This window comes from Macaca thibetana, chromosome 2 (assembly GCF_024542745.1).
Source record: "Macaca thibetana thibetana isolate TM-01 chromosome 2, ASM2454274v1, whole genome shotgun sequence".
NCBI classification, from domain to species: domain Eukaryota; kingdom Metazoa; phylum Chordata; class Mammalia; order Primates; family Cercopithecidae; genus Macaca; species Macaca thibetana.
The window spans coordinates 26,610,926-26,625,389 of record NC_065579.1 but is presented as its reverse complement, the minus strand read 5'-3'; the positions used below and the strand labels follow the sequence as shown (position 1 = coordinate 26,625,389).

Here is a 14,464-nt window from a genome sequence, read left to right as displayed (position 1 = left end):
CCTTGTGATTTTGGCACACTGATTTTGTCTCCTGAGACTTTGCTGAAGTTTTTATCAGCGTAAAGAGATTTTGGACTGAGACAATTGGGTTTTCTAAATGTGCAATTATGACATCTGCAAACAGACAATTTGACTTCTTCTTTTCCTAGTTGAATACCCTTTATTTCTTTCTCTTGCCTGATTGCCCTGGCCAGAACTTCCAATACTATGTTGAATAGCAGTGGTGCGAGAGGGCATTCTTCTCTTGTGCCAGTTTTCAAAGGGAATGCTTCCAGTTTTTGCCCATTCAGTATGATATTGGCTGTGGGTTTGTCATAAATAGCTCTTATTATTTCGAGCTACGTTCCATCAATACCTAATTTATTGAGAGTTTTTAGCATGAAGGGTTTTTGAATTTTGTTGAAGGCATTTTCTCCATCTATTGAGATAATCGTGGTTTTTGTCATTGGTTGTGTTTATGTGATGGATTATGTATATTGATTTGCGTATGTTGAACCAGCCTTGCATCCCAGGGATGAAGTCGACTTGATCATGGTGGATAAGCTTTTTGATGTGCTGCTGGATTCGGTTTGCCAGTATTTTATTGAGGATTTTCACATTGATGTTCATCAGGGATATAGGCCTAAAATTTTATTTTTTGTTGTGTGTCTGCCAGGTTTTGGTATCAGGATGATGCTGGCCTCATAAAATGAGTTAGGGAGGAGTCTCTCTTTTTCTATTGTTTGGAATAGTTGGAGAAGGAGCTCCTCCTTGTACCTCTGCTAGAATTCAGCTGTGAATCCATCTGGTTCTGGAATTTTTTTGGTTGGTAGGCTATTAATTACTGCCTCAATTTCAGAACTTGTTATTGGGATTTGACTTCTTTCTGGTTTAGACTTGGGAGGGTGTATGGTTCCAGGAATTTATCCGTTTCTTCTAGATTTTCTAGTTTATTTGCATAGAGGTATTTATAGTATTTTCTGATGGTAGTTTGTATTTCTGTGGGATCAGTGGCAATACCTCTTTATCATTTTTTTATTGCGTCTATTTGATTCTTCTGTCTTTTGTTCATTAGTCTTGCTAGCGGTCTATCTATTTTGTTGATCTTTTCAAAAAACCAGCTCCTGGATTCATTGAATTTTTTGAAGGGTTTTTCACATCTCTATCTCCTTCAGTTCTGCTCTGATCTTAGTTATTTCTTGGCTTCTGCTGGCTTTTGAATTTGTTTGCTCTTGCTTCTCTAGTTCTTTAAATTGTGATGTTAGGGTGTTCAATTTTAGATCTTTCTTGCTTTCTCTCGTGGGCATCTAGTGCTATAAATTTCCCTCTCCACACTGCTTTAAATGTGTCCCAGAGATTCTGGTACATTGTGTCTTTGTTCTCATTGGTTTCAAAGAACTTATTTATTTCTGCCTTTATTTCATTATTCACCCAGTAGTCATTCAGGAGCAGGTTGATCAGTTTCCAGGTAGTTGTGAAGTTTTGAGTCAGTTTTTTAATCCTGAGTTCTAGTTTGATTGCACTGTGATCTGAGAGACTGTTTGTTATGATTTCTTTTCTTTTGCATTTGCTGAGGGGTGTTTTACTTACAATTATGTGGTCAATTTTAGAATAAGAGCAATGAGATGCTGAGAAGAATGTATATTCTATTGATTTGGGGTGGAGAGTTCTGTATATGTCTGTTAGGGCCAGAGCTGAGTTCTGAATATCTTTGTTAATTTTCTGTCTCGTTGATCTGTCTAATATTGACAGTGGAGTGTTAAAGTCTTCTATTATTGTGTGGGAATCTAAGTCTCTTTGTAGGTCTCTAAGAACTTGGTTTATGAATCTGGGTGCTCCTGTATTGGGTGCATATACATTTAGGATAGGTAGCCCTTCTCGTTGCATTGATCCCTTTGCCATTATGTAATGTCCTTATTTGTTGTGTTTGATCTTTGTTGGTTTAAAGTCTGTTTTATCAGAGACTAGGACTGCAACAACCCCTGCTGCTTTTTTTTTTTTTTTTTTTTTTTTTGCTTTTCATTTGCTTGGTAAATATTCCTCCATCCCTTTACTTTGAACCTGTGTGTTTTTGCACATGAGAGTCTCCTGAATACAGCACACTGATGGGTCTTAACTCTTTATCCAATTTGCCAGTCTGTGTCTTTTAATTTGGGCATCTAGCCCTTTTACATTTAAGGTTAATATTGTTATGTGTGAATTTGAGCCTGTCATTATGATGCTAGTTGGTTATTTCGTCTGTTAGTTGATGCAGTTTCTTCATAGTGTCGATGGTGTTTACAATTTGGTATATTGCTACAGTGGCTGGTACCAGTTTTACCTTTCCATATTTAGTGTTTTCTTCAGGAGTTCTTGTAAGGCAGGCCTGGTGGTGACAGAAGCTTTCAGCATTTACTTGTCTGTAAAGGATTTTATTTCTCCTTCGCTTATGAAGCTTAGTTTGCCTGGATACGAAATTCTGGGTTGAACATTCTATTCTTTAAGAATGTTGAATATTGGCCCCCACTCTCCTGACTTGTAGAGTTTCTGCAGAGAGATCCATGGTTAGTGTGAGGGACTTCCCTTTGTGGGTAACCCGACCTTCCTCTCTGACTGCCTTTAACATTATTTCCTTCATTTCAACCTTGGTGAATCCGATGATTATGTGTTTTGGGGTTGCTCTTCTCAAGGAGTATCTTTTATGGTGTTCTATTTCCTGAATTTTCATGTTGGCCTGTCTTGCTAGGTTGTGGAAGTTCTCTTGGATAATATCCTAAAGTTTTCCAACTTAGTTCCATTCCCCCTGTCACTTAGAGGTACACCAATCAAATGTAGATTTGGTCTTTTCACATATTCCCGTATTTCTTGCAGGCTTTGTTTCTTTTCATTCTTTTTTCTCTAATCTTGTCTTCATACTTTATTTCATTAAGTTGATCTTCAATCTCTGATATCCTTTCTTTCACTTGATCGATTCGGCTATCGATACTTGTGTATGCTTCACGAAGTTCTCGCGCCGTGTTTTTCAGCTCCATCAGGTCATTTATGTTCTCTAAACTGGTTATTCTAGTTAGCAATTCATCTAACCTTTTTTCGAGGTTTTTAGCTTCCTTGTATTGGGTTAGAATGTGTTTCTTTGGCTCAGAGGAGTTTGTTATTACCCACCTTCTGAAGCCTACTTCTGTCAATTCATCAAACTCATTCCCTGTCCTGTTTTGTTTTCTTGCTGGGAAGGAGTTGTGATCCTTTGGAGAAGAGGTTCTGGTTTTTGGAATTTTCAGCCTTTTTGTCTGGTTTCTCTCTATCTTCATTCATCTACCTTTGGTTTTTGATGTAGGTGACCTTCGTATGGGGTCTCTGAGTGGATATCCTTTTTGTTGATGTCGATGATATTCCTTTCCGTTAGTTTTTCTTCTAACAGGCCCCTCTGCCGCACGTCTGCTGGAGTTTGCTGGAGGTCCGCTCCAGACCCTGTTTTCCTGGGTATTACCAGCAGAGGCTGCAGAATAGCAAAGATTGCTGCCTGTTCCTTCCTCTGGAGGCTTCATCCCAGAGGGGCACCCGCCAGATGCCAGTGAGAGCTCTCCTGTATGAGGTGTCTGTCGGCCCCTACTGGGAGGTGTCTCCCAATCAGGAGACACCGGGTTCAGGGACCCACTTGAGGAGGCAGTCTGACCCTTACCAGAGCTCGAACACTGTGCTGGGAGATCTGCTGCTCTCTTCAGAGTCGTCAGGCAGGGAAACGTTTACATCTGCTGAAGCCGCGCCCACAGCCACCCCTTCCCCCAGGTGCTCTGTCCCAGGGAGTTGGAGGTTTTATCTATAAACCCCTAACTGGGGCTGCTGCCCTTTTTTTCGGAGATACCCTGCCCAGTGAGGAGGAATCCAGAGAGGCAGTCTGGCCACAGAGGCTTTGCTGAGCTTCAGTGGGCTCTGCCCAGTTCGGTCTTCCTGGCAGCTTTGTTTACACTGTGAGGGTATACTGCCTACTCAAGCTTCAGCAGTGGTGGACACCTGTCCCACCACCAACCTGGAGCATTCCAGGTCAACCTCAGACTGCTGTGCTGGTAGCCCAAATTTCAAGCCAGTGGATTTTAGCTTGCTGGGCTCTGTGGGGGTGGGACCCCTGAGCCAGACCACTTGGCTCCTGGCTTCAGCCTCCTTTCCAGGGGAGTGAATGATTCTGTCCCACTGGCATTCCAGGAGCCACTGGGATATGGAAAAAACAAACAAAAAAAAACTCCTGTAGCTAGTCTGGTGTCTGCCCAAATGGCTGCCCAGTTTTGGGCTGGAAACCTAGGGCCCTGGTGGCGTAGGCACCGTAGGGAATATCCTGGTCTGCGGGTTGCAAAGACCATGGGAAAAGCACAGTATCTGGGCCAGAGTGCACAATTCCTCATGGCACAGTCCCTCACGGCTTCCCTTGGCTAGGAGAGGGAGCTCCCCAACCCCTTGCGCTTCCTAGGGAGGCGACACCCCACCCTGCTTCTGCTTGCCCTCCATGGGCTGTACCCACTGTTCAACCAGTTCCAATGAGATGAACCGGGTACCGCAGTTGGAAATGCAGAAATCACCTGCCTTCTGCGTTGATCTCACTGGGAGCTGCAGACTGGAGTTGTTTCGATTCGGCCGTCTTGCCAGCAACCGGCCATTGTAGGGTTTTAAATTGGCCTAATTTCAATGTTGTGTTTCAGGAAATAGGAAGGTCCAAAGAGAGGGTGGAGATTGGAGAATGTCCAGATGGTGGAGCAATCAGAACACAGACAGCATTTATTAATTTACCATCTTATGTGGGTGAAATTCACGGTGTCCCCAAACGATCACAGTAGTAACATCAAAGGTCACAGATCACCATAACAGATATAGTAAAAATAGAAAAGTTTGAAATACTGAAAGAAAAACCAAAATGTGATGCAGAGACACAAAGTGAGCTGAGATACACCTGCATATTTGTGTTGTTTCAGGCCACTGAGTTTGTGGTAATTTATTTTAGCAGCAATAGAAGACTAATACAGTAATCATCTGGTAAATGGTCAAGCCTGCAACTGTTTAATTATGACCCAAAGTGATTAGTCCGTATCTCCAAATACCTTGGCCATGTTCCTTTTACAACATGCCAGACAGACCTGAAAGCAAAGTTGTTAGAATGAGAAATCAGTTGTCCCTAATAAATACATATTGATGCCCATTCTACTTTGAAACTTCAGTAACAAAATAAATTGCTACTCTCTCACCAAGGAAATTAAATAAGATTACATTTTTGAAAAGTACATTCATATTCCATGTGTTGTGTCATATCAATTTACATTATTAACAATTATATATAAAAATGTATATGTTTTCTAAAGCATATCTGACAATATTTCTAAAGTGTCCAATCATGAATTTGACATCAATCTACAGAATTAGAAACACTCCAAAAATAGAACCATTGTCTGGAAATGGTAAGCGACTCATCACTGGGAATAATCAAGCAAAAGACCTTGCCTGGATGTAAGAGATGAAATTCTTGCACTTAGTAGGAGATTGGGTTCAATGACCTTGAAATTTGTTTCTAATTCCTAGTTTAACAGAAGTGTTCTTAATAAAGAGAATATTGACAGTGAAATCATAGGCAGGAGGAGATATTTTAAGTAGTCTCATTAAATATAAGAAGCTGACAACATGGCTCCTGGGAGACTTTTAAGTCACTATCTGATCAGTTTCAAAGTGAAATATAAATACAATTTAGGAAAAGAACTAAAAAGCCACTTAAAATAATAATTATAAAACTATATAATTGTTTGCTGAGTATTTAAAAATGATCAAAGTTGAAGCTATTTAGTTTAGAACTCTTATTTATGTATTAAGAGGACTTTTTTACAACAGCTTGAAGATATTATGTTACAATCATCACTTGAGAATATTTTATTGTTAATAAATTAAGCAAGTCTATGGTAAATTTCTATAACTCGAATCAAGGTACTCAGCATTAAAAAACACAAAAATCCCTTCTCATAAAATGTTATATGTTTGGTATATTCTTTTTGGTTTTTGGCAGCAAATACCACTTAAGTGCTGCTATGGTCTGATTATTTGTATACCTGGAAAATTCTTACGTTGAGATTCTAACCCCCAAGCTGATGGTAGTAAGCAGCAGGTGGAACCTTTTGGGATATGATTAAGTCATGAGGGCAGAGCCCTTATGAATGAGATTGGTGCCCTTATAAAATAGCTTCAAGGGAGCTCCTTTATCCCTTCCACCATGTGAAAATACAGTGAAAATGTGTCATCTGGGAACCAGAAAGCAGGCCCTTACCAGACAGTGAATTTGTCAGCACCTTGATCTTGGACTTCTCAGCCTCCGGAACTGTGAGAAATAAATTTCTGTTGTTTATAATCTACTCAGTTTATGGTATTTTGCTTTAGCTGGCCAAATGGACTAAAGTGTTATGCAGGCAATCCACTCTTCTCTTTTTTAAGTTAATGGATATTATAAAATTACCTGATTATTGCATTAGTAAGTATGAGTTCTTAAGACAAAAGCAAAATAAAATGAAATGTTCTCCTCAAAGAAGAATAAACTATTTTGTTTATGCCTCATCTATTTCCTATACTCGATTATCTTGCATCCTGTCTTCATCAGCAGAGCATCTAAGAGATCTACTTGACTGGGGAGGTTAAATACTGGAAGGCTTAACATTCTCCAGAATTCAGATCTGTTTGGTCATCTCCACACAGTGTATCAACTTAGGACAAGAAAATGGTACCTCGATAGGATGGAGCCTGTTTGCCTAGAGTGTGAATGCTGTCCAATTCCTATTCCTTCTAAACCAATGTTGCCTTTCTCTTCTGCAACTCTCAGGATTAACTCTATATCAAAGCAGGTTTAGCGGGGAAGAGAAGACATATATTTGACCACAGATCACAATTAGTATCACTGATGGATCCAGAGTCCACCCTGGTCCTTAGAAATGGTAGAAAAGGTGTGAGTAACTCCCTAAATAACTTGTGAAGCACCAGTCAGGTCCACAAATGTTTCCCTCCTACATGTTTTCCACTGAAGAGTCTTTGGAGGCTTGAGTTGTTCTAGGACTGTAGGACCCCCTGTTAAAATACCAGTACTCCTAGGACAACTTGAGTGCTCTAGCACAAATATAATTGAGGACATAGCAGTAATATGGAATCTGAGGCCTCCATTCCAGGCAAAAAGTTTATAAACTCAAAATCTTGATCTTAAAATATGATTTGGTACCTATCTTATTTCAGAGTGTAACCCATTAAAAGTTCCATTTGTTCCCAAAGCCAAAGTTTTACCTACATGTAGCATTCCCAAAAGACTAAAAAAAAAAAAAATTAAACTGTAAGTGTATAAGCTTGTTTATGTGTGAATTTTCTGTAGTAAACAACCAAACATAATAAATTCCAAAATTAAAGCACATGAGTTAAAATGTTATCTTTGAATTTTTGACATATTTTTGACATGCTCAGTTACTGGAGAAAATGTCTAAGAAATCTTTTCTCCTGCAAGATTAGAACAGCAAAATGTGTGTGTGTGGTTTTTGTTTGTTTGTTTTAGTGAATACTAAATGATAAACTTACATCAGAATTAAATCTCAACTGGCAAATGTTGCATGATATGATTTGCTTTCTTCGATGGGGAAGAGGAACCCCGAATGTATGGTTTATTACAGCTTTCTGAATCGGGTCCATCTGTAATGAGAAAAAAGAAATACAACAAATAGAAATAAAGCTTGTCAGTTCCATTGGAATTTTGCCTATTTCATTAAAGAACCAATCTGTACAGCTTCAATCTACTGCTCACATTATAAAGAACCTTTTTATTCTAAGAAACAACATTTTTACTTTCTTGGAAAATAGATAACGTTAAGCCTAAAGCTCAGTATGATAAGGAAATGATAAATGTACCCATTAGAGTCTGCATGCTAGCTGTTTTTGTCATTTAAAAGCAACAATTGTCTCAGTTTAATAACCCTTAAATATAATTAAAGATTTATCAAAATTCAAGTTATTGCTAATGCCAGCAATCTAACACAGAAGTATGTCTATAACATTGCCCAAAAATGGACTTCAAAATAGACTGGTCAGCTGGGAAGCCATGAAAATAAATTATACACCATTATCCAACATCAACCTTATGCTATGTTTGGTATCTTTTAGACTCTAAGAATATAATATGCAAATCCTGCTTTCCAATAATTGAAACATGGAGACATTAAGTCATTCAGCAATCACTTGTTGAGCACCTAGTATAGAATGTTAACCTATGGGGGGTGCCAGAGATTTGGGGCCAGATATCAGTTATCTCCCTCCATTCTGTTTCCAGGACAGGACAAACAACAAAAACATGTCAGCAATCCAGCTCTGATAAAGTTTAATGTCCCTTCACCAGGGCTTTGTCCTGTGGTTGTTCTGGCTGGAGTGCAGTGGCGAGGTCATAGCTCACTGCGGCCTCAAACTTTTGGGTTCAAGCAGTCCTCCCACTTCAGCCTCCCAAGTAGTTGGGAGTACAGGCTTGAACCACCACACCCAGCCCTTGATCTTAATTCTTTCATGTAACTTCTTTCACTGTCCTTGTCTATTAAAGTTGTGATGAAGCTTAAATGTGATAATTCATGAATTTACTTAGGATAGTCAGTCTGGGCACATTAAGTAGATGCTATTATATGTTCTGTGTTGTAGCACATGTGAAGATCAAGGTTAATATCAGCCTCAAACTCTCTAGTCAGTTGGCACATTTCCCATTTTTTTCCCATGATGAGATACAAAGTACTTACAAGAGTCTTCATAATAGATTGAGATAGATCAGAAGTTTGATACACTCAAAAGTGCTCAGAATGTGTCAGAAATGACTCTCTAATGTTCAGCTTCTGTGACACATTATTGTTCATAATTCCCCTAAACAAGTCATTTATCAATTTCATCTCCTTTTGTGTTTCTCAAATCACTGGAATCAGTCAATTCACAGGCTCTCTCCACTGGAAGGAAGGAGAAAGTTTCTGACTCCTTTGTATTCACAACCCCTCTTATGTTGTCTAGGTATTCTTAACATAAGGTTCTGAATAATAACAATAGGAACAACAATAAAAATAGTAGCAGTTAGCATTTATTATAATGCTTTCCATAGGCTAATCATTGGACTAGCTGATTTACATATTACATGGTTACAATGATAAAGGAGAAGAACTCATGAGTGTAATCATTTTTCTTTTCCACCTTCCCTTTACATTTATTATTTGACATTAACCGTTGCCCAAATTCTGGATGAAGCTCAGTCTACCCTCATTTTTCTGGTCACTTTTAGGTATTCACAAATTATAGGCCGGTCACGGTAGCTCATGCCTGTAATCCCAGCACTTTGGGAGGCCAAGGCAGGCAGATCACTTGAGGTCAGGAGTTCGAGACCAGCCTGGCCAACATGGTAAAACTTTGTCTCTACTAAAAAATACAAGAAAATTAGCCAGGCATGGTGGCAGGTGCCTGTAATCCCAGCTGTTTGGGAGGCTGAGGCAGGAGAATCGCTTGAATCCAGATTGCAGTGAGCTGAGATCATGCCACTCCATTTCAGCCTGGGTGACGGAGTGAGACTCTGTCTCAAAAAAACAAATTATAGGATCACCTCTCTCCTTTACTAGTGAATTCTATAATATTTTCTTTTTATCTGATTTTATTTAGGTATTGTATAATTTACGTACAATAGAAGTCACTAGTATTAAGTGTACAAATGAAATGTGACAAGCGCATAGAGTGAGGATAATTATCACACAGACCTTTTCCACTATCTGGACAAGTTCCCTCTTACCCCTATGTGGTCATTCTCTGCCTCCTACTCCCAGATCCTGAAACTACTGGCCTGCTTTCTGTCTATGTATTTTTCCATTTCTGTCTCTGTATTTTGCCATTTCATATAAATGGTATCATACAGTATGTGGTCGTTTGTGTTTGGAAACTATTGTTTAATACAGTGGTGCTTAGATTCATCCATGTTGTTACATGTATTAGTAGCTTGTTCCTTTTTATTGCTCAGTAGTATTCCTTTGTTAGGATGCATTACATGTATTTATCCATTTGCCATTGATGAACATTTCATTATTTTCAGTACATTCTTTGATCTTCTTAAGTCTGAATATGCAACCTAAGATCATTCCTAAAATCAGTTAAGTGTCTTAATCTAAATATTAAAACAATTTAAAATTGCAGTATCTCTTCCTTAGGTTGGGCCTGCTGTAGAATAGCAGTATGAAGGGCCACAGAACATAGTACAGGATTCTTCTCTACATATATTGCCAAGTCCCTCACCCCAGCTAAGCTTCTAAACCTTCCTCAATCTTATTTTCTCAGAACCAACATTAACAATGCACAGAGCTTGAGAAAGCCTAGAGCCACACAAATGTGTGAATATGCGCTGCTTCAATAGCCCTCATTCTGCTCTCTAGGTTCATTCTTCTATCACTTCTATAAAGACAACCACAGAGAACACTGAAAGGTAATTTTCCCTTCAGCTACCAGCTGACGGAAAAATTAAAAGCAGAAAGAGGTCATTGACTTACAGGTAGTTGCCTTACCATGTTCTCTTGTGTACATTCTGTGCACAAATGGTGTGTGTTTCTATCAGGGAATAAGGTGAATTATGCCTATAACCCATTAAGGAATATTGAAGTCCCCTTATAATGATACTTTGAAATAAAAATGAACTGTGTATGTATATCAAAGATGCTCTCCGAAAATACATACGCTGAATTTTTATCATATTTTGGTGATCAGAGTATTAATTTGGGTTTTTTTTTAGTAACACTGGTATGGCAGTGACCACATTTAATCCAAATTTGTAGAGGAGGTATTTTGGTACTAGTCACTTCATGCAAATGTAATATAGTCTTTAGATTAAGTTATTTTGTTTGAATTGAATGATGTTCTGATCACCGTGGCTATAAAATCAGATTTCAAAATGCAAAGTGGTATATTCTTCTGCAGAGACAATTTTATTTCCCAGAATACTTAAAAAAACTGAACTGAATTACCTTTTAAAGATGGATTTCACAAACTATAGATAAACGATCAAAAGTAATTATCTTTTATCCCTTTAGAAATCTAGTATAACAAAATAAGTTTTAATATCTTTAATAAAAATCATATTCATACATATATATACAACCATTTACAATGAGGAATTATGAAAGGGCAAAATGTAAATAATAACCAGGTCTGTTATAAATAGTTAACTAAATGATACCACATGCTGTATAACTAAAAGTAGCCTCTACTGTCAAATCAGGGGACACACACAGAGCTAGTTTGATCATTTTGCCTAAGCTTATCTTTATTTACTATTATAATCAAATATTTTATATAAAAAGAAAATCATGTATGTTGTTTTTCTCTCCAGGAGCCAATGGGTCTGATCTGTCAAAATAGTAACATCTTATTTTGTGTATGCACATTATCGTCAAGAATTTTTCTACAAAATCTGTCTCAAGCAACGCCAATATGTGTGGTAGGCAGGAAACAAAGGGGTTCTTGGGTCAGATAAGGTGTAGAAAATCAAAGTACTACAGCCTAGACATTTAACAGCACACAACAGAATATTACAATCTCTGAGATGTTATACAAGAAAAATATGTTTTAAATGCATGATTTCTAACTTCATATAACCAAGGCTTTTTTTTTTTTTAATTTACCATCATTGTTCAATGCATACATTTTAGAAAATAGTGATCTGAGAAAGAAAATTATTTTAAAAATATAAGTAAAATGTAAAGGTTTCAATACAATAGTAGACACCAAAGGAAGAATGTAATACATAGAAACTTCAGATATATTTCACCTAACCTGTGCAGCACTGAATTAAAAACAAAAGAAATGGTAAAATCTACATGGTATTTTAGGATATATTTATTCGATTTCCAAATTGTGATATTTCGAAAGCTAGAGATTTCTAAACCTATTAATCAACTACCCAAACAAACAAAAGTGAAGAATGATACACTAGCTATTGACATGCTTACCCAAACTCTAGGCTAAAATTGAATTTCAAACTCAGCCCATGGCCTTATTTAAAGCCAAATGAATATGTTTTTCTTCATTTCAGGCTGAAGAACCTTTGCATTTCTATCTAAGGCCTAGGTTTTTCCCTCACCTCCCCTCTGGGGATTCTGCCAAATTGATTTGTAAATGAACATAGAGGGGACATGCTTCAAGTACAGCAGCCACAGCTCAAGGTTTCCTTCTCTAGGACTCCTGTTGTATTTTCAGGGAGGATGAAGCTTAACCCTGAGTTCACAGTTCCTGCTCTAAGAGACCTCTTCTCTCTGTGTTCCTATTATTACTGTGGCTTTCACAATTTCACAGTTTTTAAATCAAAGAATAATAACTCAAATGCCAGGAAGTTTAGAAGTCCAGAAATAAAAAGGTTGTCTTTTTCAGCTGGTATTTGTATGTAATAATGTCCAGTGACAATAACTTTAAAGGTTACACTTACAGGCACTTTCTGTGTGTTTGATGGTCATAGAATTTTTATCCTTAAGTTACTGAGGCGCTTTTATGGCCCTTTGTCCAATATCACATAACTAGTAAGTGGCAGACTTGCTAACACAAGCCTCCCACCATACCCCTGTGAGTCTCTTAGGCACCATAATCAAGCTTTGTAATATTCATCATATTCAAATATGAACATTTGTGACTCTCCAGTATGAAGTGACACTGAGTGGAGATCCTGGTGTATTTATTACATTGACTTTGAATTAGTAAAATGTTTTTATATTACCCATATTCATACGTTAAAAAACATTAAAAATTCCGTAAAATCTGACTGCCACAAAATTTTTCCATTTGAGAAATTCCATTTTTCTCCTTTTTCTTTAACTTTTTAAATGGACAAATAACTTACAAAAAGTACATATATTTTAAGTGTACCCTTGGCAGATTTTTTTTTAAAATACAATTTGGGCTTGAATACAGTTTTATTTAGCCGTGGATCATCTCAAAATATACAAACATGCAATCCCCACTCAAAAACTCATTACTTCGCCATCTAGTCAAAGAACTTAGTTAATAAATTAGACAGTTAAATACAACTTCAGTACATTACAATATATTTTAGAACAATATATTCAGACATTAGTACTAACAAAATAGTGGCCTAAGAGTTTTTTTTCTTTTGCATTGGCAGAGAGCTTCTCATTCTAAAGAGCTGTTTCTAAAGCCTGTTTCATCAAGGTTTGCAACATAGTCTCCTTAATTTATTTTTCCTAAGGACATCTTTTACCAGCCATAAAAAATTAGAGAAAGTTTTTCTTCTTCCTTCTTCTCCCTCCTCTTCTTCCTCCCCCTCCCACTCCCCTCCCCCCACTCCCCTCCCCCCACTCCCCTCCCCCTCCTCCCACTCCCCTCCCCCCACTCCCCTCCCCCTCCCCCTTCTCCTTCACACCCCCTCCTCCTTCCCCTTCCCTCCCCCTCCCTCTCCTGAGCCATAAAAATTTAGAGAAAGTTTGTCTTTTTTCTTCTTCTCCCTCCCCCTCTCCGGCTCCTCCTCCCTGCCCCCCTTCTTCCCCTCCCCTTCCTTTTCCCCCTCCTCCTCCCCCTCCACCTTCTTCTGTGAAGGCAGATATTCTTTCTCAGAACATGGCCCAAGATAATGTTCCTTTACTTTTGTGATAGTTTTTTTTTTTGGGGGGGCGGGGAACGGAGTTTCTCTCTGTTGCCCAGGCTGGAGGGCAGTGGAGCGATCTCGGCTCACTGCAAGCTCCGTCTCCCGGGTTCACGCCATTCTCCTGCCTCCGCCTCCCTAGTAGCTGGGACTACAGGCGCCGCCATGACGCCTGGCTACTTTTTTGTATTTTTAGTAGAGATGGGGTTTCACCATGTTAGCCAAGATGGTCTCGATATCCTGACCTCATGATCCGCCCACCTCAGCCTCCCAAAGTGCTGGGATTACAGGCGTGAGCCACCGCACCCGGCCACTTTTGTGATAGTTTTTTTCTTTTTCTTTTTTTAAATTAAGTTATAGGGTACATGTGTACAACGTGCAGGTTTGTTACATATGTATACATGTGCCATGTTGGTGTGCTGCACCCATTAACTCGTCATTTACCTTAGGTATATCTCCTAATGCTATCCCTCCCCCCCCCCTCCCCCTCCCCCCCCCCCCCCTCCCCCCCCCCCCCCCCCCCCCCCCCCCCCCCCCCCCCTCCCCCCTCCCCCCCCCCCCCCCCCTCCCCCCCCCCCCCCCCCCCCCCCCCTCCCCCTCCCCTCCCCCCCCCCCCCCCCCCCTCCCCCCTCCCCCCGCCCCCCCCCTCCCCCCTCCCCCTCCCCCCCCCTCCCCCCTCCCCCCCCCCCCCCTCCCCCTCCCCCTCCCCCTTCCCCCCTGTACCCCCTCCCCACAATAGGACCCGGTGTGTGATGCTCCCATTCCTGTGTCCAAGTGATCTCATTGCTCAGTTCCCACCTATGAGTGAGAACATGCAGTGTTTGGTTTCCTGTTCTTGGAATAGTTTGCTGAGAATGGTGGTTT

General features: G+C 39.5%; 1 protein-coding gene across 6 annotated transcripts in view; it reads right to left on the bottom strand.

Moving 5' to 3' along the window:
* ZNF385D (zinc finger protein 385D) overlaps window positions 1-14,464 on the bottom strand; it is a 985,910-nt gene that overhangs the window by 136,152 nt on the left and 835,294 nt on the right. For all 6 annotated transcript variants that reach the window (XM_050779485.1, XM_050779489.1, XM_050779487.1 and 3 more), the window contains one exon: window positions 7,537-7,647. In XM_050779485.1, coding sequence (XP_050635442.1) covers window positions 7,537-7,647 — 111 coding nt within the window. The remainder of the gene's footprint in view (window positions 1-7,536; window positions 7,648-14,464) is intronic.